Source organism: Sylvia atricapilla, chromosome 2, assembly GCF_009819655.1.
Source record: "Sylvia atricapilla isolate bSylAtr1 chromosome 2, bSylAtr1.pri, whole genome shotgun sequence".
Taxonomy (NCBI): Eukaryota; Metazoa; Chordata; class Aves; order Passeriformes; family Sylviidae; genus Sylvia; species Sylvia atricapilla.
Window position 1 is genome coordinate 29,323,608 of NC_089141.1, and position 25,957 is coordinate 29,349,564.

The 25,957-nt window shown below is 41.0% G+C and overlaps 1 protein-coding gene across 3 annotated transcripts in view; it reads right to left on the reverse strand.

The window, feature by feature from the left end:
* The window catches only part of RSF1 (remodeling and spacing factor 1), a 60,383-nt gene that overhangs the window by 33,842 nt on the left and 584 nt on the right, over positions 1–25,957 (reverse strand). The window contains exons 1-2 of one of the 3 annotated variants that reach the window (XM_066341230.1): positions 1,718–1,809; positions 418–616 (exon numbers count right to left, since the gene is read on the reverse strand). Coding sequence is in view for 1 of the 3 variants with exons in the window: in XM_066341229.1 (XP_066197326.1) it covers positions 1,718–1,809 (92 nt within the window). In the remaining 2 variants the exon portion in view is untranslated. Of the gene's footprint in view, positions 1–296; positions 317–417; positions 617–1,717; positions 1,810–25,957 lie in introns of those variants that run through there. The other 2 variants (XM_066341229.1, XM_066341231.1) reach the window with 2 other exon arrangements.

A 25,957-nucleotide genomic window follows, 5' to 3' on the forward strand; every position in this document is an offset into this window, starting at 1 on the left:
TAAGTCTGAATATCTTCCACTAAAGTTTCTGCCTAAGTAAGAATATCTAGACTATATCATGCCCTGTTTCATCAAAGCAACACATCAGTAGTTTCTAACAAAGGAAAAACAGGTCAACATTGCCTCTTAGAGTGTCATCAATAATATGTGGAACAATAGTGCAGGCATCAAGGAAAAGTGCTCTCAGTGGTTCCACACCTCTTCAGTTTTTCCTGGCTTTTGTGGCATTTCCCAGTACTCTTCCCTGCTTTTCTAAATTAATCTACTCCTTTGAAATGGGGACAATATTAGCATACCTTTCTAATTAGTTATATTCAAATTCCTTTGTTCTTCAAGGTTCCTTTGAACCACTGGCCAGAATAAGCTTCGAGTTAGCTCTGGAGACTGTTAAATGAAGTAGAATTTATTAACACTTACTTGGTCTTAACAGGGGTGTGAGGGAAGGTTTCCTTACTGCTTCCCTGAAGAAGAATTTCCAAACTGCTTTGAAGAAGATTTTCCAAATTACCCCCTCAAACTTGTTTAACCGCCCTGCTTTCTGCTTTACCACACAACTGGTAAGTGGCTCCAGTGGGGTACATAAGTTCACGAGTCAGAGTTGGGTTTTCTCAGTTTTCTGCAATGGTTTTTGGGTTTATTAAGGAATTTAACACATTTCAGTAACCACAATACTTGGTAATACACAAAATACACATAAATTACATAAATTATTACATTATTGTTTTAAAAAATTTATCATCAGTGCTTTACAATTGATTAACAGGTCAGAATTAACAAAGGCCCTTTAGCAGGTTATTCCTCAACACACTCCCAGCCCTAAAAACATCACCATCTTAAAGGGTACACAAACCTCCAGACAAATTCATCTCTCTGTAGAGGTTATAGACAGCATTTAACGGGGAGACCTGCAGCTGGATATGCCAAGTGCCATTATTTGTACAATTGCTATTACCCTGATGCAGTATTTCTAAGCAAGATGTGATCATGGCTGTACAGACAATAACAAGATTACAGTTCTGTGGATTAAAAGACACATGGAACACATCCAGAGGGGAAATGGTAACCTACTAATTTTGACTACCCATATATTTCCATTTTTTGAAGCAGAGAAAATTATTTCAACTGGAAACTATTTGTATGTAAAGTGTCAACAAAGACATTGCTGCAATTAAAATACCAAGACAAAATTACATAAAACAATGGGATGCTCTATTCTTACTGATGCATTGCTACATTTTCATCTTAGCTGTGCCATTCTGAGCATGCAAATATAAATCACTGCAATACTTTCTTTTATTATTAACACATGCTACAAGACCTCTGTATAGTTCCTGTACGAATATCAGCCAAATCACAGTAATTAAATCATACCTGGACAAGTGATATACAAATGAACTGCTACCATATAGATCTCAGCTCAATTTAACCCATCTGCAGGCTCCTAAATCTTTTCATTTAAGGTCTTAATACTCAAGAAAGTATTTTCCTGCCAATTATGATGGTGGACACTCTTCCAACATGCAGAAGATGGTGCCTGTTTTCTGAGACTTTTTTCCCCACAAGCCCAGGCAGACTGCAAGTTAAGCTGGGATCTGATGCACGCGTGTCGATGCTGGCACAGCCCAAGGCTCCTGTAGCTCATACCAGGCTTGCTCACATAACTGCTCAGCACAACCATATTCCAGCATTGCAGGATAATACAACATGCATATTGTACCTTGATCAAGTATTTTTCCCATCTGTCTGCTGTGACAGACTTCCCAATCTTTCTCATCAGTTTCAAGTGAAGCTCCACCAATTCTTTTGGGACTGCAGTATTGAGAGAGAGAAAAAGAAAAATACAAAAAGAAATAGTTAAGTCTGGTGCAAATACTGGTCAACGCCAAATACTGGTAACACTGAAACACTGTGACAAATTAAGACATTTTAATAAAACAAACTTCAAGCCTTCTGAAGAGCCACCCTGCAACTGAGAGATGAAGGAAGGTGAATTTCATCACAAGTCTTTTTGTTTAGATTTACATTCAGGATAATCATCCCCCTTCAATTCAAGTATAAAGCTCAGTGATAAACCTGTGGAAATTCTGGCAGCATTAAAACCACAACTGTACCAGAACTACTCCAGTCAAACACCCACAAAAATAATACTCAAGCAGCACACCTGCAGCTGCCTTAAGAAACCCCAAAGCCATATTCTGCCCCGTGCCTGGAATATCACTGGATCCAAACTGTTTTTCACCAGGTGCACGGTATGGAAGAAATGTTCCTGAAACTCTGTTCTCACAGATGGAGCTTTGCTCTACACTTACTCTCTCTTGTACTGGAGGGACAAGAGAGGTACTCAAGATACGAGAACTGAGGAATGGTTGCCACAAGTGCTGTCACAAAATCCAAGTTTCCCAACCAAATTTATGTCTCTCAGTGTACACTCCTCAGATACAACTTCAACAGCTTGTCTCAGCTCGTATCTGTGATTTATAAATCAGTGTGGCACCACCAAGTGGCAAATTCGCAGAATATCCATTTTTTTAAGTTAATGAGTAGCATAACTTCTAAAAACCATGTAACTGATAATTATTAATGCAATTCTACATGCCCAATGACATCAGCTCTCATTTGTAATTTGTTGAGAAAAACTTAATTTTTGAAGTTTTCAAGTATTTTTATTTCTCTACTCTTTGCATACAATTTTATGTTCCGAAAGCATTTTCAGCAGTCCATGCACACACACGCTGAAAGCTTTAAACCCAAGAATTTTTATTTCCATAATTTAGGATTATGATTTTTCTGCTGGTCCCTAACATTATTTGACACAGGATAAGCAGCAGAGACATCAAATGTGTTTGTTCTAAACTAGATACCACTGAGATTTTAATTTTTTTACTCATTTATACATTACCTGTGTGACTCTCTTCAATATCTAACTTACTTCACCCAACCTTTCTTTGTCTTTCAATCAAATGCCTCAATTTTCAGGTGAACATACTGAGTTGCTAAAAAACCAGTTTGATGAAAATGCTTGTGTTGTTTCAGAAATAAAGACATTTCATACACAAACTCCTTCAAGAAATAAATATAAAAAGTACCAGCCTGGTACCCTCAAAGAGACCTCTTTCCAGTGTAAATGATTCATAAGCAACAAGTGCTGACTTGTTCTCTTTTATTCCATTTGCATATAGTATTTCCATTACATACTGAACACACCTAATACCTCTCCTTGCTTTTCCTGAAAACTGACACTTTTCATGATTTTGAACTAACACCGATTTTAAAAGGAAGAAGACCAAAGGCCTTAACCCCAGTAAGTGCCAAGCAGCTGGCACTAACAAAACCAAGTGCAAAGCACTTTATACACATGAGCAATTCTATCTATGTTAAGTCATACAATTAAACCTCTGCTGGTGTCTGTGTGACATGGAACTGAGCCAGGGTATTCAAAATCTTGCTGAATCAAAGCTTTTGCTCAGCATCCTTTTTTGTTTGTTTGTTTTTAATTAGACCTCTTCTATGGGTACATACTGATAGGAATCCTAGTTGAAAGAAGTACAGGTGATTTGTTTCAAATAATCAAATTCCCAGTCACCACAAAAATCTCTGCTAGAACTTTAGTGTTAGAAAAAATGGAGAACATGAAAAATTTTTAAAATTGGAGTAATATGCACACTGTTCAGTCAGCACTTCCTGTGAGTTGTGTTAGCACCTACCGAAATCTCATTTTTCTCAGTTTCAGCATTTCAGCTCTTGCATTTCTAGGGTCTTCATGACGTATTGATGTGATCACTTCTACAAACTTCACAAAACACTTCATATCCATTCTCTGTTTACTACCCTTTCAAGATGCTTTCCATGTATCACACAATATTAATGACTGGATTTCTAGGCTGGCTTTTTGCCTCTTCCCTTCGCTGAGAGGAATCCCACAGTACCCTCCTGAGGTAATGAAGGAGGCAGGAGGTTTGGAGAAGAAAACTGATGTCTAGTTTGCTTTCTAGGGAGTGTGTGAAACACAGCCTGACCAGCCACATGCCCCAACAACAACAGGAGCAGAAGCCTACAGGACTGAGAAAAACTCTGTATTAAATCCAAAGTAACTGTAAATAAGACAGGATGTACACCTGACTTGTCCAAAAACACCAGCTAAGGGAGATGACCCACCAGGCTAAAGACTAGTGGCAAATCTCTCCCAGAACACTTAGCTGGCAGGGAGCAAAATTGCACTAGTAAACACAACTAATACTTCAATCCTCTCAAAAATGCATTGAACCTGCACAACTATAGAGAATTCCTGACAAGAGTTCATTGAATTGAGACAACAGTAAGGATCATTTTTACAACACTGTTCTATCCTACATGTAAGAAGAAGAACGTAACACCAAAGAGAATGAACATAATTATTTTGGGTTGTGTCGCTGGTTGGTTTCAGAAATAACAGTAGACTATCCTCTCCTTTGCAAAATCTCACCTCTGTTCATGTGGGACATGCATCGCTCATTTCAGGAACTTGTATAAGAATGTTCTGCATTTGTAAAAATTTCACAAAAGGGAAGGAACAATACACAGCATCCTCCTTGTATAACTGCCATTGTGTGAGGTTCTGGTCAAAAAAGCGTGATGGAACATAATAAAAAAACCAACTCTAAATCTGATTTATATTCTCAAACTTTTAAGAAACTTTGATCTCTCTGGAAAGTAATACAGGAGTTCTCAAAAAAACCTTCTCAGAATATGCTTAAGCAGTGGAGAAAACACTGGGACTGTGCACAGGGCTAATAGCATTTGTACAGCACTTTTGTGCTATTTCAAAGAATTGGCTATAATTAAACCATGGTGCATTCTGCTAGATATTCAAAAATATGTACTTTTCATAGGAAGAAGTCATAGGCCAGGAAGAATGAGTCACTATATACAATTATAAGGTGTATATACAATTATAAGGAGTAACTCTGGTGGAGTTCAGCCCATTTGTTAAGCCCTACACTTCCCTGGAGGGCAGACTGTCATCTGGGCCTCACACAGTATCCTTTGAACATTATTCTGTCTACTCCAGCATTTCACGCAGCATCCTATACATCAGTCACGTCTAATAAATTCGAGAACATCAGAATAATTGAAATGGAAGAGAAAACATACAAACATGTGAAAACCGCATCATCTGGCTAGAAAAGCTGTAACTTACAAACACCTACACAACCACACATAAAAGACAACTTCTCATGCAACCATAACCCCATTTCAACACTATGTATTTTCCCTGCCAAAATGAAAAGGCTTACAACTCACCTAAAAAAACCTGAAACAGACAATGAAAACAGAAAACATGATGAAGTCCCGAGTCCAGAGGGAGGATGGGGAAATATTAATTTTCAATACAACAAATAAGCAAAAAACACGTGGTATCAGGGCAGATCTGGAGTTCTGGACACAGAGAGGAGGATCAGAACAATAATGTACACAGAACACCTGGTACTGATGTGGACCGCAAAGCCTGTGCCTACTGTCTTGCTTCAGGGACCCAGGAAGGGAACACCGAACTCTTAGTGCCAGGGGGACCAGGCGTGAAGGGAACAAAAAATAGAACTCTGGGATGCAAAGGCTGCTGGCAGTTTTCATGCTTCACAAACACAAACAGGTCTTCCCAGTTACACTAGTAAACCATTTTCCATGCTAACTTGTTTTGGCAAGTGGAGGAAATAACATGACTCATAAGACACACACGGCAAATATTTCCATTAACCCTATATTCTTTTTCATCCTTCTGCCTTGACCAAAATTACCTCTGCACACCATGACCGCACTGTCAAATTACACCACACTGAGCAAAAGGACAGCTGAGATTGATGAGATCATGAATGATCTCCCACCTCCTTTCTGCTAAGGAAAGGTAGCTCAGCAACCCGCACACAGCTTGCATGGATTAGCTACTGGCACCCAGCACGGAGTTTAATGGCAAATAGGAGACGGTTTCCACCCTGCTCAAATCACTCTGCTGTGAGTGCCGGAGGGAGCTGTCCTGAAGGCACAGGCAAAGGCAAGAGCATCTCCTCCACCATCAGTAAAGAGTCAGTATGTGGCCACTGTGGAACAAGCTGTTGTGGGATGCCCCACCCCTGCAAGTGTTCAAGGCCAGGTTGGAAGAGGCTTAGAGGAGTGTGGTCCAGTGGAAGGTGTTGTGGCCCACAGCAGGGTGGCTGGAATGATCTTTAGGGTTCCTTCCAACCCAAACCATTCTATGACAATTTACCACTTAGATCATCACACACTGACCATGCAGTTATTTCCCTTTACAGAGAGGTCCTTAGGCATAAATTTGCTTAAAACCAGTAAGATGCATCCCTTACGAAAGGCACAAGAGTCCCCAATAGACATGTGACCCTATTTCCAGCACCTTTAATATTCTCCTTTATTTCTGTGTCAAGTCTGAAGTCCCACTAGCAGTCTGAAGCAGCAAACATCTTGCCTTCTACATTAGTTTCAACCAAAGAGAAGTCCCTCATCTGTTTCATTAAACAACTAACAAACACTGAGTAAAAGAAAGGGAACAGTATCTCCCCTTTGGCACCAGCAGTAGTTTATGACAACATAAATATTCTTCTTGAAGAACTATCTAATTTGTTTCTTAACTTAGTATAAGGAAAATGTGAGATACTTTTAGTTATTCATAGAAGTTTATAGATCACAGAGAAAAATGGCAGCCTTGGTATGAACCTGGCATGATAAATAAATGGAAAAACAAAACCCCCTAGTTTGAAAGCAAGCAAGAAATTTCAGTAAACCTCTGATAAAAAATCATGGCAATAAGGAGTCCCATCTTCACACAGTAAGCTTGGCATAAAAAAAAATAAATTGGAATCAAGTGACCTCATGAGAAAAAGAGCAGTTGTTCCTGTTTGAAAGGACAATCTAAATATCTTATTTGCTGAGTCACCTGATGAGTCTTATCCTACCAAACTGCGTGCCTGCAAAAAAAAAAGACACGCAGGAAAGGGAAAAAAATGAAACTGCTCTGCCTCCTGAGTGAATGAAAAGAGCAATTAAACATGCTGTAATTAAACCACAGATCAAAACAGAACGAACAAGTCACCAAGTAGCAGTTTTATATCCTGTTCCTAGAAAGATTGTTGGCAGGCATTACAAACAAACAAACCACGCTCACATTTAAATGACATTGTTATCCTAGGAAAGCACTTTGAAATCTGGATGCTCACCAGCTAGATCATTTTCACACAAATATCTGAGCACATTTATCTCTCCTATCTGAACAAATGCATATTAGAAGACTCTCCTCTTACCTGGACTATTCCGAGCATGGGTCACTCTAACATTAGCCAGCAAAGGTAAGATTTTTATCCTCCTGCTAAACCCCCTCCTACACATTCCCATGCTAGGAGCCCAGCACACCACGTCTTTCACTGCTGCTTGCAAATGAACTGTCATCAACATGGAAAGTGCTTTGAATTGGGACTAAAATGCCTTTTCTACCCCCAGCTCTTTTAGTAAGTTGCATCAGCAGCATAACAGACCTCGCTAGCAGAGCTGCATCCTGACCTCATCACATCAGTCCAACCCAGCACTGCCAAGTCCCAGCAATAAACCATGTCCCCAAGTGCCACATCTACAGGTCTTTTAAATATATCCATGAATGGTGACTCCACCACTTCTCAGGGCAGCCTGTTCCAGAGCCTGACCACCCTTTCCATGAAGAAATTTTCCTAATATCCAACTAAACCTCCTCAGCCCAACTTGAGGCCATTTATTCTTGCCCTATTGTTTGCTACCTGGGAGAAGAGACCAACCTCCACCTGGCTGCTACCTCCTTTCAGGTGGTTGTAGAGTGATAAGGGCCCTCAAGTCTCTTTTTCTCCAGAATAAAAAAAATCCCAGCTCCCCCAGCTGCTCCTCACCAGACTGGTGCTCCAGACCCTACAGAGCCCTTCTCTGGATACACTCCAGCACCTCAATGTCTTTTTTGTACTGAGGGGCCCAAACCTGAACACAGGATTCAAGGTATGGCCTCATCAGTGCCCAGTACAGGGGGACAGTCATTGCATGGGTGCCACTGGCCACACCAGTGCTGCTCCAGGCCAGGATGCCACTGGCCCTCCTGGCCACCTGGGCACACAGCTGGCTCATGTCGGCTGTCAAACAACACCCCCAGGTCCTTTCCCGAGAAGCAGATTCCCAAACCCTCTTTCCTAAACCCATAGCACCACCTTGAGTGCCCTTTCCTCCCACATCTTTTATTCTACAATCTTCCCTTGAATTCCCAATCTGATTATGCTTTGCTTTCTAAGGCTCACACTACCATCAGTCACCTTCTCACTGTCTATGAAACTGAGATTTAAAAAATCACTTTCATTGTCATCGGCATAACTCTTGAAGCTGGAATTGAAGGCCATCCCAAAGTAAACAAAATCCCTGGAGAGTTGTTCTTCAGCAGCCCTTTAGCAGGCAGAAGATGGCCTAATCTTTCACAATCTCCCCATTTCATTCTCTGGCTATTAAGCACCTAGGAATGTTGGGGACTTTTTAAGCCAATATATTATAAGGAACAGCAGAAAGGTTTACAAAAGCAGAACAGGATGTTAGAATACAGCATAAAATTTAGCAAGAAAAGCATGCTGTCCTGTGCAACGAAAAAAAATAGGAGGTAGAAGAAAAAAAAGAAAATTACTTTGAAAACAATGCAGGAAAAAATAGCACAGAATCTATTTTAGAAACTGGAAATAGTCCAGGAAAGACAGCACACGAAATCCCAGTTTATTGACTCAAAAAATGTATTGAATAAAAAACGGGCTCCAGTCCACAAACTTAGGACACGTGAAGACCAAGTAAGACAAACCAAGCTGTGGCAGCAATATGCAAACAAGCAGACTGCCCTTAAAAACAGGTACTGAAAACATTTGAAATTGTCACTGATTGCCATTTTTGGCAGTTAACTCACATGCAGTGACACCACCATACATTTTCCACTGTCTAAAATCAAGTGCACTTGACTTGCTGATCCTTCATTTGGGCACATGCAAACCCTGACTGAAAGTGCTGGGACCACATCCCATGAAAGCAAATCCATGGCAGCACAGGTATTTTTCATTCTAGCTAGTAGAAACAGGACACTAAAATTACTCCCAGGATCCTTCTGCTTCCCGTTGTGTCTCAGCTCGCAATACAACCAAGATTTTTCAACCCTGAACAGAAAATTCTCCTCATTTCCTTCCTTTAGCCCTGAACTATATAATTTCAGTTCTTAAATAAAGTGTAGGTACAACAAAGGTGACAAGTAATTGTAAAGATTACACTTTAGGCGTGGATTCTGGAGCGCTTCACAGCTCCTCAGTGCAAGTATGCATCTCATGACTTCTGGATACACCGCGGTAAGTTCACTTCAGAGAAATTTCAGTAGTTAGCTTTGTTTCCCACCAGAAGAAGCAGGCAGAGACGAGCTGCAGTGGGTGGCATCAACATGCCCAGTTCAGGCACTGGGAGCCAGCCTTTGCTGCAGAATACACTTGCCCATTCTGCTTGTGGTAGGCACAAAGGTGTCCTACAGAAAGCACAAGTAGAGTTCAGAGCTGTAACACAAAGAACAAGCAGGTTGATCAGAGGAGTTGATCCAACTGTGCAATAAGAAATGCTAACAAGGCACATATTCTGAAGCACAAGCCCTCTCCAGAAATGTCGATAGCAAAAGGAGGATTTACATCCCGACGTCAGTCTGGACTGAGGCACTTGCTGGCCACTACAATCATGGAGGCTCACACTTGCAGAAAGGACGTAAGCAAAAGAGGCTGACTTCACCATGCAATGTTCACCATGCTCACCTTTTGATCTAACACTAACAAGTTGCACAGCCATTTAAGTGGTAAAATTTAATTCAGTGTCTTTGTTCACTCTCAGATCAAAACTACAGCTCCTTCTCCTAAAGACGGTGAAGACAAGCAATAAGAAAATAAATGCAAAATTCAAGGGAACAAAGAAAGAAGAAAAAAACCCTGTAATTCCTGTGAAAAGGTGTCGGAGCTTTCATTCCTACACCAAACTCCTGGAATTTTTTTTGACATTTTGCCATTAAAAAAATAGGAAAGGGCAGTAGCACAGCAGTAGGATTCATCTAAGCAAATATATATATTGACACCTGAGCTAATTCCATATAATCCATTCACAACTCACATAGAGAAACTTTCAGAAAGAGTCAGCTCATCCTAAAGTAAAACATCTGAGCTCTGCTAAATACATTTGGAGAGATTAATTCTGTTATAGAGTGTCTGGCAACTCTTTTCCAGTGAAAACCATCTCTTTCAGTTAGGGAAGGTCTTAAAGATACAGGAGTATTTATCAGTTGCTGGGGGTGGGTACATCTCATTCTTAAACCCTTCCCTAAGCTCTTATGCTCCCCATCTGACACAGAATTACCGTTGCAGATCTGACTTTAGCTCCTACAATTTATCCGTGAACAAACATTTCCAGGAGACAAAATCAAATGTCTAAGCATGGCAGCATTTAACTTCAGCTGAAAGCTTATATCCTGCTATGTTAAACTAAAACACCCTCAGTGCAGTGAAAAAAGTGTTTAGCATGTAGTTGTATACATCACAACTCATAAATTAAGAAGCCATCAACTTTATTTTAGCTTTATTCACTTAATGAACATAACAAGCTGCTTTTAACAATTTCTGTTAGAGGATAAGGTGAATGAAAGCCCTTTTTCACTCCACTTTATGAAAAGAAGAAAATGCATGCTAATCTCTTACTTGGTTTCGTTACTAGAAACATCCCTCTGGTGTCAAATTTTACCACATTTCCAGATACTGTCCAAGTGTGAATATTAACAGCATTAACAGACAGAAGATGTTGATTATACTACAAAATCACTTTCTCTCACATCTCTTACTTGAATAAAAAGGCAATATTAAAAAACTCGGGTTGAATAAAAGCCACTTTTCTAAAGCAAGTTTCATTCCCAAGGTTATAATTCCTCAGTCTCCTCTTCAGATGGAAAAAACCAACCAACCACAAAAAAACCCAACCAAACAAGAAAATGCCAAACAAACCAACACCTACCAAACAAACCCACCAACCCAAAACAAGCAAACAAACCCCCACACCAACCCCAAGCCCCAAAGCACCCCAAATATTTATCTCTTCCATGCATCACATGAGATCTATTTCGAGATCTATTATAAATACATTTCTCTCCTTTTTCAGATTTAATTTTTAAAATAGTAAGTTTTTCTCTAGTCACTGGTGATCCAACTTGCATTTCAAATAGAAGTCAGTTATACTCCAGGATTCAACACTTTATCTTTCATTTACCAACAATTTTACCAAACCACTGCAATATTTCTTTGTCGTTTCTCTGTAGCAATCAAATATTGCAGACATGTTTGTTTTGAAAACCTAGTCTTGCAAACCATAATCTTTTGCATAATATTTTTTATTTACTGGACCCTAAAGAAATACAAGTATAAAACTACAGTGCAAAGACGCTTTTCAAAACATCCAGCAGTGACGAACTGGTGCAGAAACATTTGAGTACTACTCAGTAAGTATTTGGTATTTGACAAGCAGCAGCATTATGTGAGCATGAGGCTTTATTAAGGATCAGGATAAGCAAACTTTGAAGGTGAAGCCAACACAAGTCATTCTGTAATGCAGAACACGCTTCCCTGTCAGCTGGAAATAAGTAACTGCACGCTCGCTCTGCTCTAAGGTAATATCAGTTCATTAATCTATCAGCAGTGCAAGTGAAATTTTAAAATAGTTTATAAAAACATCAGATATCCAGAATGCGATGCATCATATCGCAGAGACTTGGGCAAAACAATCATACAGAGCAACATTTCCAGCTGCTGACAAAGATTCCTGTCAAAGGTATCAGTCATGGCTGGATGAAAGTCATTCTACAGATGAATTCATGATCCTAACAAAGAATTCTACTACTTTAACCCAATTAGCACAGAACTTAAGGGTTCTTTTAAATTGATTCAGAGCTAGTAGCAACTTTCTGTCCATTATGTCTTACGAAACCCAGGAAGCATGTGAAAATATAAATTTAAGAAAGAATTGTCCAAGACAGTTGTCTGACAAAGTGCTAGTAGTACATAAAAACCAGTGTGGGTTTTCACCAACTTCCTTAAGTCTAGATCTAAAATGAAGACTGCTTTAGACTTCAAGAAAACCACTTATGTCCTCTTAAGAGCTGGTAACCAAACCATGCACAAAGTGAAGATTCACAGAAGTTTCATTCCTTGAAACGCCCAACTCTTAGGTATGAGTTTCTATCAGCAAACTCATGTTTTGACCTGTCAACACTATTAAAATATCTACCCCCGTTAACATAATTCTTTTAATTGCAAGAGACAGTTGTAACTGTGGGGCTGTTGCAGCTTCCCAGGGGAGCCAAGACTGTTAGCTCTGGGGCTGACATTATCTCGGGTCTGTCCAGGCAGCCTCAAAGCCTCAGACCCCTTTGCCAGACTGGCAGCACTGTTGACTCTCCTGTTGCCTCTCAGTAACTCAGGCTCAGCTGCCGCCAGCCACCTCTCACACAACATTTAATCTGAGCTAGAGAGTAAGACAAGGGTAACAGACTGAAGGGACACTGAATTTGCAGCTACCATTTCCATAATGCCTGCCACCACTCAGTCCTCATGTCTGAGATAGAAACCCTCCAACCTACACAACCACAGATCGATGCTACTAGGATCTGGGAAGAAACTGGTGGCTTGGGCTGCAGACAGGTGGAAAGCACCACGAAGTAACCCAAACACACAACAGTATCTGAAAGCAAAAAACTTCCGCCATCAAATCCCTCCCTTCCCATATAAACAGACAGAAAGGAGGGTGAACACACTGAGCAGTAGAAATGGCTGAGAGCGCATGGCACTCTGAAAAGAAAACAATGAACCACGGTGCACATCTCTCCATGTGACAGTGACCACCAGCTGCTGTTTCAGAAGGTGCGCTTTAAAGAAAAAACACAGCACATGTAACAAAATGACCTGCCCCAGGTTGGCCTTAAATCACCTTTTCATAGAGCCTGGCTTAACATAAAAGCATGAAACTTTGTCTTAGTTTTATTTTCAAATATTTTTACTACAACTCAATGTTCATCAGTTTCTAAATATTTTTGGGCTTTGGTCTCAATAATAATTTGCAGCAATCAGCTGCAATTACAGAACATGTGAAAGGCATCTAAACTTCAATTACTTTGGAGTTTCATTCAATGCAACGTTTTTCTGGTTTTACAATATAAAAGAAATGCAAAACTCTAGGAGCCTTGCTTTGAATACTTTTAAAAATGTCCTCTGAAGTCAATAGTATAAGCTGACACACAGTCAGTCCTCCTTCCTCAACATTCCCCATTATCTTTCAAGGCGGAGCTGCCACCACTGAGCACTAAGATCAAGATAGAGGCAAACAAGCAAACAACAAAACAAGAGGTGGATACACATACTCAAAATAATATATCCCTCAAGTTTTAGTATTATTCTCAGCCCACTCCTCATGCTGTTATTTTGTTAATTTTAAAACTCCCTATCTGTTGTTAATAGGCATGCTTTCCTGACTTATCACAATACTACCTAGAGTAGTTTGTTGAGCTAACAGCTAATTTAAAATATTCTGGGATGTAATTGTTATAAACATTTTCCTTTATAATGCATACTTACAACTCTCCTTAATTTGAAGTTTTGTTGCCCATTGGCAGTATTTTATTGACAGCAGTGTTTCCCCTTAGGCTGAATTAGCCATCTTACACCTTGATCTTTTTAAAAACAACTCCTGTCCTTCTGGTTTCTAGGCAAATGAGATTGATTGCTCAAGCTATAAAAAAAAAACTATATTAAAGAAATTAGCAATTCTACTTTATTTAGGCTACAGTGACCACTAAAAAATAATGTATTTTTCTAACCAGCTTCCTGTTATTTAATCAGTTTAAGGTTTATGATGGTGGTTTCCCTCTGAACTGATGACCACTCGTGATGCTGGCTCACATTCAGTGGTTGACTCACCTTGAGTGACGGAGCCCTTCATGTTCTGCCAGCCTTCTGCCAGGCAGGATTGCCATGGCTGGACTGAAAGCAAAGCCCCTCCTCAACAAGTCATAATTTAAAATCAACAGCAAGAACACAGACCACTGGTAACATCAGTTTGCATGAACATTTGCACCTTTGCTAGACTGCAAAGGCTAAAAACATTCTCCATGCCTCACCTGATTCCTCCTGCCACAAAGTAACTCTTGTGCCTGGCCCTTTCTTTGACATTATTCTATCTGGGTCGCGCCACGTTAGGTTGCTCTGGAACGCCAAGACAACCACCTTAATCAGTGACCTCCTTAAAAAGATGGCATCTATATGTAAGCATATGTCAAACATGAGCCATCTATCTTTGCTTCAGAAGAACTATCCATGCTTTCAAAAGAAAACACCAGAATATTTCTCTCTGGAGAGTAACTACTACAACTATTAGAACTATGACATTACAATTCCATAAGGTTTGTCAAAACCACACATAAAAGCCCCTTGCTTTTGATTTCCTAAATCTTTGCTGAAGTGTTTAAAACATGTTAGTCACTCTGGTTTCCATTTCTTTACTCAAATACACACCTGTATTTTTTTACCAGCCATACTTCTAAATTTTTTCAGGAAGCTGAGCTAATTCCTAATCCAGGCAATTCAATATACTTCCACATTATTAACCATGTTCCACATCATTGCCTAATACATCAGTTTTACTATGCTTTATCATTATTGCCAGAAAGGCAATAAAAATCAAGATATCGCAAATTAGCCTAATAATGACACCTTATGCAAAGAGGTTATTTAAGTTCTCAGTAACTTACTTATTTTCTTACTTTAATCATTGTATTGTGGCTGATGATTTTAGCCATCCATGTCTCCTAGATCTTTTTTTTTTTTTTTTTTTACATAAGACACTTTTCTGTCCACATGTTCTGCAAATTTCCCTTGGACTTTTTAGCTTCCTTCTTTCTACTGCTAGCTATGAATACATTCTCCTCCTGAACTTCAGCAGGGTTATTTCCACCTTTCAAACTATTTCTACTCAGCATGCAAACCGACCCTCAGCCCTTAGGCTTATCCTACTCCCATTTGTTCAACCTGCATTCAGAGACATCTACTAGCTTTGTGAACATGCTCCATCATCGAGGGCATAGTGCTTTTATTCCTTGACTTATGACTACTCCTTCTGATCTCCCTTTATTACAGTTAGGTCCTCCAAAAGCTCCCTTGTTGCTCTATCAGTTTTTCTTACCTGATGCTAAACTTTCTTAACCTTCACACACAGCGCTAACATGTAATTTAGGAGGTCAGCTAATGCTGTCTGCTACAGATTTTGTCTAAAATTAAATATACATTTCAAGGGACGATTTTTCCACTTAATGGAAGTGTCCTTTGCAAAGCACGGCATTCACATGGCTACTTAATGCCAGCTTAAACTGGTTCCCTCCCAACTACCACTTACAGGCAATACTGGGAGGGGGAGGTCAAGTGTTCCTTTTTGTTGTTGTTGCATCCCACCACACACCTCTCCACCTTGGATGCTTTATTGCAATATACTGTTGATAAGTACATGAACACCACACTGCAGGCTCTGGGATCAAACTAAAATTTCCACATTTTATCATCCACTAATTAATACAGCTTTTGTGAACCACCACAGTTTGTTCTCAGGAGGAAACCTTTATAATCCTGGTAGTCATTAATACTAAAAGGCAATAAATGTGCCCTGGCACTGGTGCTCCTAGATAGCTGTAGATGAGTTGGAAAACAGCCAGGGCAGTACCAAAGGGACACTGAGGACAGTAGGAAATAAAGTGTTTACTTACACACAAACCTAAATAACCAGCTTTATTCAGCATACTACTGGTTCAGAACAACTGTTACAATAGAAAAATGGTATAGCACTAGACAATAAAAAAAAGAGGCAGAGTTTCATGCTGATAAGCACCATTTTCCTGGAAAAGAGGATTTTCAAGATTAGGTTAGGTAAGGTAAAATTTGCTTCCTACCCATTCTTCAAATATCAACCAAGCCTGTAAGTTCAAGGGTATAAACAGCATTTTTCTCCAAAGTACTAACAGACCTAAATTACCATAATGGAAAGAAGCTGACTACTAAAACAGAGCTGCTGAAACACAGGAAGAATAGGCCTTCTCTCACTTAGAGAAATTGTCTTCCCCAGACCATGAGACATCAACATGGTCAAAATTTCTACAGTAGTTCTGAGAAATTCTCTGCTGCTTGAGCTTCAAGAGCTTTGTTTAGCTCTTGGGGAATATATGAGAGACTGACAAATGCTAAAGGCTACTAATACCTGTTAATGCTAAAATGTTTGTCGAGTTTTATAGATGAGTTGAAGCAAAGTTCATTGATTTCGAGAAAAAATGGAAGAGGAGAAAGAGTATTGAAACAGGGTGGAAAGATCAGCTTAAGTGTTGTGAACAGTCAAAGACCTTGCTATACCACAACTGAACACTATGCTTTTACTGCAAGGCTTTGAGGCAGCAGTGAGCACACAGCCACAGCATTCTTCAGCATTATTTGTCATCTTCCCATCACCTGCCCCTTCTTGACAGTTCAGCAGCTCCTGTCCTCTGCTTCACCCCACACAAAGAAATTCTTCCTGTCATTGTGATCAGGAGTAGTCAGCAGAGATTCATTAAACCATGCTTGACCAACCCAATTGGCTTCTACAATGAAACAACTACCTGGATGATGAGGGGAAAGCAGTGGATATTGTGAATCCTTTAGCAAGAATTTTGACACTGTCACAACATTCCCATGACAAACTCAGGAAGTGTGGACTGATTGAGAAGACAGTGAGCTGGAACAGTAGATCCCCAAGGACCATAATCAGCAGCACAGGGTCTAGTTGAAGGTCTGTCACTAGTAGTGTCTCCCAAGGTTCTATACTGAGCCCTGTATTGTATAACTTACCCATCAATTATTTGGATGAATGCCTCTGCAGTTCACTGGTGACACAAAGCTGGGAGGAGTGGCCAACACCCCAGAGTGCTGTGCAGCCCTTCAGAAGAGCCTTGACACGTTGGAGAGATGGGCAGAGAAGAACTTCTGAAATCCAGCAAGGACAAATCCAGGGTGCTTTCTGTGGGAAAGAATAAACCCACAGAGCAGCACAGGCTGGGGGCTGATCTGCTGGAAAGCAGCTCTGCTCCTTCCAGAGAAGAACCTGGTGGACAACAAGCTGTCCATGAGCCAGCAGTGCCCCTGTTGCTAAAAGGGCCAATGGTATCCTGGGATGCCTTAGGGAAAGCATTACCAGCAGGTTGAGGAAGGTGATCTTGCCCCTCCCTCAGCCCTGGTAAGGCCTCATCAGGAGTGTTGTCTGCAGTTCTGGGTTCCTCAGTCCAAGAAAGACATGGAGCTCTTGGAGCAGGTTCAGTGGAGGTCTGTGTAGATGATTAAGAGACTGGAGCATCTCTCTTAGAAGGAAAGGCTGAGGCCTGTTCAGCCTTGAGATGGGAGGGCTGAGAGGGGATCTAATCCATGTATGTAAGTACCTAAAGGGACAGTGCCAAAAAGATGGATCCAGGCTCTCTTCAGTCATGCTCATGCCAAGCACTAGGACACAAGGCAATGGGCAGAAATTGATGCACAGGAAGTTCCACCTCATTATGAGAAAGAAATTCTTTACTGTATGGATGACCATGCTCTAGAACACGCTCCTCAGAGAGGTCGTGGAGTCTCCCACCAGAGATATTCAAGAACTGTCTGGATGCAATCCTGTGCAATGTGCTCTAGGAAGACCCTGACTGAGCACAGAAGTTGGACCAGATGACCCAGTGTCTTCCCTTCCAATGTGGCCTGTTCTGTGCATCTATAAAATGTCAGCTTTGGGGTGAGCTTGGAAATGTATGTACCAAGCAGTGGACACTAATAACTGTACATGTCTATGAGCTAACTGTTCTTACACTAGACAGCGTAAGAACTAATACAGCTTGATTTAATCCCAAACAAGAGAAAAGAACTTCATGGTAAGTGCTGAAAATTCAGGAAGACCCAGAACTACAAAGATGGGTGCAGGGAGAATATTCTGAGAAACTCTTAGAGCTTCTGCAGACCTCTGAAGTTGGTCAAGGCAAAGTACTGATGGATTGCTGGATGAAATATAACTTGCACCTCACATGCAATAATGGGGCCACACACAACTCACTTTGATGCTCATAAAGTTCTCCAATTCAAATGTACCATGGTACAGCACTGCCATGGAGCTTCTTTCACTGAACACCGGCCACAAGAACTTCTACCTACATTTCTTGTTCTTATACCCTTGTCCTGAAATAAGCCCTAGGACTCTGACTTGGAAGGAATATCAGAAGCCTTTCCTCCAGTTCTGTACCATCCAAACTGCATCAGAATTCAATAAAGCCACCTACTGAAAGCACAGCACTCTTCCTTGATGGAGGCACATGCTCCAACAGAATCTGTATAATCCCTAGGAAGGCCGAGCTTTGTGAGGAGGCCTCAGATGCTCTGTAGCTCAACTGCGCCTGGAGAGCAATGCCCCAAGTTCCTTTTTTCCATTCCATATGGCATTCTGCCATCTCTTTCAGATGGGCAGTGTTACTGGAAAGAGATTGAACTGCTTCTCTCACTAGAAATATACTGTTTTCCTGGCTTCTACACTGGATCATGAGATGTTGAGTCTACCTAAAACTGCATTAACAGCATAAATATGAAAGCACACTGGGATGAGCTGACATGTCAGCTCAACACACATAAAGGTGTGAAGTCTCCCCACGGAAAAACTAACAAAATAGGAATAGCTATGAGATAATTATTTCCAAGATAAACTTCACGTCTTAAATGAACACCTGAAAAGCATGTGTAGATACGGCACAGTGACCTTAACATCAGATTAATCTACACTGACTGAAGTGTAGCCTAGACAAGTTTATTCTGCATTAGAGACTTATTTGCCATGAAGTCAGCACAGGAATGATCCCCGACAACTTACTTTCTCCAGATTTAACCCTGTTATGCTGATTGAGGATATCAGCTCCAATCCACTGGAGTCTACTTTAAACAAATGATTTAATTTGGTGTTTAGAAACATGAGTGTAGAGCTCCATCATAGCAAAAAAAATGAAACAAGCACAGAAGAAATACACCAAGTTCTAAAGTTCACTAACTACACATTTATACTCCAGTAGTTAGTTGTTAAGCTAAAAATGCAGCATTTGACTAACAGGTAGCAGATTAATGGCTTTCACATAAATGTTTTGGTTCAGCCCCTAGACGCAGAAGGAAGGCACTATTATATACTTACATTCCACAAATACAGTCAGGTCAGCCTGCATTAAGGTGATAAATACTTGACTGATTCAGAAGAGCAGTTAAAATTTCTGATTCACAAAGGAAAGGGTGCAAAAAGACACAAACACTCAGGCCTGCAGAGCAGATGACAAGTGACACCTCCTGATACAGCTTAAGGGCAGAAGAAAGCTTCTAATATTGATATGGCCACACATTTAATATGTTAATGAAGAAAGTGCAGCCATATGTAATGTGAGAATAAACTCCACCCAGCCAGCATTACAGACACTTCCAACATAAGTCAGAACTTGGCCATTTTTGTAAGAGGACACCACATGAATTAATCCTTCTTCACTAAAACCTGACAATAAAACTAATGTACAGTATCAATTATTAAAGTAAAGCAATGTTTGACAGTACTTCCATATCAAATTTACCATCTACTTTTAATACTAACCAATCCACTGTGGATATTATGAGTTACTGCAACATATCACAATGTTACTTAAGAGTCACATCAAACTTCTGATCAACCAACAAACATTTTTTATATCAAACATTAAATACAAGAAAAATCAATCACATTAACAGAACACCATTTTACTACTTTTCATTGGGAACACAGCTGATCTTGACCTTGAAAGTCTGTCAAGCTACTCGTCATTAAACAGAGTTGCCTTTGTTATCCTGAACAGCTACAAAATTTCTCTCATACATACAAATCTTTCTCCCAGATATATATACACTCAACAGCAGTTTAAGTCAACCTTAATTGTTAACTTCTGAGAATGGGAACCCTTAAGCTTATCACTGTATTGCTTTATTGCTTTCCAAAGGTATTGGAATGACCAAAAAAAACACAAAAAAAGCCCCCAAAACCCAAAAACCCAAACAACAAACAAACAAAAAAAACCCTGAAACAAACCCCAAACAAACAAACAATCCCCCCAAAAAACCACCACAGAAGCAAACAAAAAAGCCCCCCCCAACCAACCAACCCCCAAAAACCAAATACTATCTACTGAAAACAAATAATTTCAAGATCCAAATTAATTTGAAAAAACGTTTTAGGTGTCTAGAAGATTCAGGAAAAATACAGCATCTTATAAAATATAACTTACTGCTTTGAAGCATGGTCAGCCCAAAGACTTTTGTTTCAGGTACAGTGTAGCAAGGTATTCTCTACAAATGATTTGCACATATTTTCCATAAGCTGCCTGCCATTAACCTAAGCACTCGTTATAACGACAGAAAAGGGGAGAAAATATCAAGAAAAATGAACCTCCTACTAGGCATTTGCACCTCACCGCTTCTTTCTTTAAACCATTTTAACCCTGACCAACACATGCAGAGTGGTTTTATTACGACACTCCAAACAAACATAACACATTCATGCTGAAATTATTAAGCAACAATCTTCCAGGCTAGGTCAGTCTGTCAGGGTGACTGTGTAGAGTCAAAGGTGATAAAGAAGTTTGAGCTGCAGTGAGAGTATGGAAGAGTGCTTCCGACTGGAAATCCACACAAAACTCACTTGCTATTTTCAAGACCACCTTTAGCACGATCTGCACCAACAAGATTTTGACGCAATTTTACTGAAAGAACACACAAAGCATGTGTGCTCGCGACCGCTTCAGTGATGAACAAATCAAACGCCACACTGCTAAGAAAAGACTGCAGAAATCGATGAGCTACCGCAGCCCAGCACACTTTGGAAGATGCCATTCACCTCCGGGAGAGCTTCTCCCATTCACACACCAGGGAACCCGGCAGACCAGTGAGTGTTTTGCGTAACCATGTGTAAAATTAGATTTCTGTTGTGCAAGCTAACATTCTACTAATATTTTCATTCACTGGAGACCAAGTGCTTAATTAACATTTATACCGATTCTCAAGCTATTTACCGACACAAAGGAGGCAGGGACTTGATGGCATGGTTCCTTAAACACAGCCCCAAACACAAATACAGCTTTTGCTCCCCTATACTACATTTTTTACTATTTAAATTTGCAACTTCTCTTCTTCTGAAAGTAATAAATCTCTCTCTCTCTCTCAAAAAAAACCAAAACAAAACAAAAAAACAACCCAACAAACAAACAAACAAAAACCAAAAGGAAAAAAACCCATAAATAACAAAAAAAATCCCAAGCAAACAAAAAAGCCACTACAGCACATACTGGTGAGAACAAGCATTGCTTTCCTGTGATATTTTGTTCCAGTTTGCAGTTTTGCCTTTGAAAGCAAGCAGAGGCAAAGGAGAAGCAGTACCACTGCATAATGCAGGATGATCTGTATCATTACCTTAGTTTTGCATCTCAAAGTACAGCAATATGGTTGTAATAACAGGTCTCAGCCATCAGAAGTTCCAGCTAAAATCATATATTGGGTTTCCTGTGGTGACTTGGAGTTAATATTCTTCATAGTAGCTAGTATTAGGCTTTGTTTTGGATTTGTACTCAAAACAGTGTTGATCACCCTAGAATGGTTTGGGTTGGAAGGGATCTTAAGGACCATCTAATTTCAGCCTCCTGTCATCAGCAGGGAGACCTCCCACTAGACCAGCTTGCTGAGAGCTCCAGCCAACCTGGCCTTGGACGCTTCCAGGGAATGGAGCTGCCACAGCTTCTCTGGGCAACCTTTTCCTGTGAATACCAAGTTGCTTGTGTTATTTTTGAGCAGTGCTCACAAAAGGCCAAAGCTTTTCCTGCTCCTCACTGACCCCACCAGTAAGGGGGCTGGAGGTGTACAAGGAGCTGGGAGGGGACACAGGCAGGACAGCTGACCCCAAATGACCCAAGGGATATCCCCACCATATGGTGCCAAGATCAGCACATAAAGCTGGGGCAAGAAGAAAGAAGACTAGAACACTGGTAACCATGGCATTTGCCTTCCCAAGCCACCCTTACATGTGATGGAGCCCTGCTGTCCTGGAGATGGCTGAACACCTGCCTGCCCATGGCAAGTGGTGAACAGATTCCTCATTTTGCTTTCCCTAATAAACTGCCTGTCCCAGCCTACTGCTTTGCTCACTTTTCTCCTTCCAATGCTCTCCCCCATCCCACCAGGGGACAGTAGGTAAGCTGAGTTGCCAACTGGGGTTAAACCACAGCAGTTGCTTTAAAATAAAGCCTGTAAGAAACAATTTACTTTCAGAGGCAAATCAACTAGCAAATTTTGTGAATTAACACTGTCACCATCTTGACAGACACTCAACTTTACTCCTTCCTAAGACATTCAAGATCATCAAAACTGCAATCCAAGCCACAACATTGTACTTAGAGCAAGAACAAGCACCCACAAAGGCAACATAATTATTGTTCATAAAATAAAATCCTTACCAGATAACTATAGGTCATATTACTTTTTTTGAATGGTTGCAACTTTTAAATGAGCCGCCAGCCAGAAAAATTAAGCTATTTTATCACAGAGCTTTTGTAAATAGCGGACTATTTCCAGATCTATCAGTTTATCCCACTATTCAATAGCAATGGGTGAAACCAACACCATACATTCTTATTTTCCCAATCAAGTATGTTTTACATTACCCACTAAATTCCAACCTGTGTACAGTTGGTTAAAGCTTCTAACATGCTACTAATACCGGTTAATTTGATATCTCAGTTAGTCAGACTACTAGTGAACACTATTCATACCTGAGCACTGCTGCCTGCCCCTACTATTTGTCTTGAAATTCTCTGTTAAGGAGAGGTAGTACACTGAAGCTCAAGTGCTGTCTATGTGATAACAAAAATCTAAAAACCCTCTAAGAAGTAACTAGTAGCTTCCTAGCTGTCAGCATCTGCTCAGCATCCCTGCCTGTACGGAAATATTATACCCTGCTTCCTTAATAATGACCATGTACTTGGTTCTAATTGTTAACAGGAAACAAAATATGACTGTTATACAACTACTGAACAACATCCAAACCTAAGCTCCTTGTTCTCCTTGGGGCTCCTAATATAAAGGAACTTCTGCTGGCATCTCCCAAGAGTAACTCTTTAGACAAGACAATATAGGCCATGCATTAAAAAACAAAATCTTTTAAAAAAAATCCCACATTTTAAAACTGCTGAGCATCAAAACGGTTTTAAAGATAATTAAGGAAACCCTCAAACTACTGATCCCCTTCCTTGATCAATATGAAGATTAATATAAAGAGGAGTCACAAATAGGTGCTGTGTCACAGTTGAGATTTAAAACTTGCTCCACTTTCTAAAATTTCAGGAGAAAAACCTTTGAGTGTTTCAACACTTTGAGGTTCTGTAGCTATTTCCTTAGATTTTATTATGTCACTGCAAATACACTGTCAAGCAATGCTGGTATCAAAAGCGAAACTAACTGTACATTACAAACTGAAACAAAAATCCTTTTGCATTCCAAGGAAAACTATACACAGTTGTAAATAATAAATGTTCAGAAATAAAAGAACCACTTCCATTTTCCACCAGAGTTTATCAACTTAATGACATGTACCCTTAAAAACACCACTTGGAGGGCTACTTGAAGTAAAAATCATGCAGAGAAAACTAGTCACTGTAGCCATTTTCCCAAAAATGTAAAACACAACAGATAATAGTGTGTACCACAGACCAAGACCACAGACCAAAAGCAACAAGTTGGTTTTATCAAAGGAAGAGATATCCAAGACACCCACCAATTATCAGACAAAACATCAAGAATTATCCAAGTTTGCTTTTCACACCTCCACACTTCATTTCTTAGAGATGAGATTTATCTCTACAATTACATCAGCTACACCAGGCACAAGCGAAGAACCCCAGTACTTCAGACATTACATTTTCAGAGGCTGCATCTACTCCCATTTAGGGGGGGCCTATTCTAAAGCAGGGAGAATAACCTGTCCCTTGCCAAACAGGAAGGGCAATACAAAGAAAAGCTTAAAAATTTGACAAGTATCAAGTCAACCCATAAAGCAAACTCCATAACACAAGTCATCTGAAATCTTTTTAGAGAAGAGTCACCCAGTAAACATTGCTTTGTTGACAACCCCCCTCATGCAATTAAAAGTCATCAGAAATTATGGCGTTTGAGTTTTTTTAAATAAAATGCATATTTTTAAAACACAGGCCACTATCTCAGTTTAATTTCAGTTTAATTTATGCTGCAGTTCACACAACAAAATTACACTTACATATCCACTCACTCTGTGCCACACAGTGAGACCATTAGTTTTCATTACAGACATCACTTTAAAATCCCTGTTTTCACTAAAAAATCCAAACTTTTACATGCATTGGTGGCTTTCATTAATAACTTTTGCAACAGTTTAAAAAACATTTTTTCTAAATGGTTTCTCAAAACCAAGACAGTCCTTTACAGAGCGCAAGAGGAACAGGAGTGGTGGGGAATTGAATACAAATATATGTTTTCCACAAAGCTAACCCTATTTTAAGAATTTTGTGGATTTCATCTGTCTCTTTCAAGTTCACAGACAACACGAGGAGAAAACACATTAATCATGTTTCATCCTGTTTCAGCAGCGGCTGTAGTGAATTCACAGACAGGACACCTGCGCTTAGCAAAATACGACTTCCTTTATATGAGGAAACACCTACCCGCCGATTTAATCACACGCCCCCCTTCCCCGGCCCAGACGGGGTGGGCTTGGAGGGGAAGGAGGCGAGAGCGGGCAGGTTTTGGGGGAGAAGGCAGGGGCTGCCGGACCAAGCGCAGCGCCGAGCCGGGCTGCTCCAGCAGCAGGAAGTTTCCAAGGGGCCCTGCCGAGCATGCGCCGTGAGCCGCACGGGCTCCCGATGTGGCAAGAGTGCAGAGGCAACAACCAAACGAATAACAGAGACAAGAGATCAAGAGCAACAAGCTCCCTCCCCTCCGTATTCCTGCGGCCGCCTCCACACAGCTCTCCTTCCCCAGGCCGCTCGCTTGGCCCGGACCCTCCCGCATCCATCGCGGGCAGCTGGGATTAGAGAGTCTGGCAACCAAACCTGCTACTGGAGAGGGAGGAGAGCGAAAGCAGCTCGAAAGCGAACAGCGGAGTGCATAACCCATCCCTCCACCTCGCACGTCTCAGGTGGCGGCGGGGGAGCAGCAGCGAGCAGCCACAGCTTATCCCCCCCGCAACTGGAAGAGGGGATGGGGAAGGAGGAGGGGGAAGAAAAGAGGGATGGAGGTGGCACACAATGGCTGGCTGTGTTTGTGGGGAGGAGACGGCCCACGACAGCAGCCGTGGGGGGGCTCAGGGCTTTTCCGTGACCCCCATTCCTCATTCCAAATATACCGAGGTGAAACGGGGCGGGGGGGGGGGTGGTCACTGGGGATCGGAACATTCTCGTGTGTTTGTATATGTGTGTGCGTGTGTGTTCCCTTCTTGTTTCGGGAAGAGGTAAAAATGGACAGAGATATGGGGGGGGCAAGAGGCTGTGAAGCGCCCCCAAAGCTGGGGGGAAGGGAGGAGGTGGAAGAGAGATCGGCTACCAGCGCCAAGCTGAACGAAAATAGTTATTTCGCCTTATCCCTGTTTTCTGCAAGGAGTCCCACCCGCACACGGCTCGGGAACGAGCCCAGGGAATGGGGGGGTGGGGGGGAGGGAGGGACGGAGAGGGGTCACGGGCGGCACTGAGGGAGGTGAGGGGAGGGAGAACTCCTCCTTCCCGTGCCCGCCGCGGGGGCAGGCAGCTCTCCCC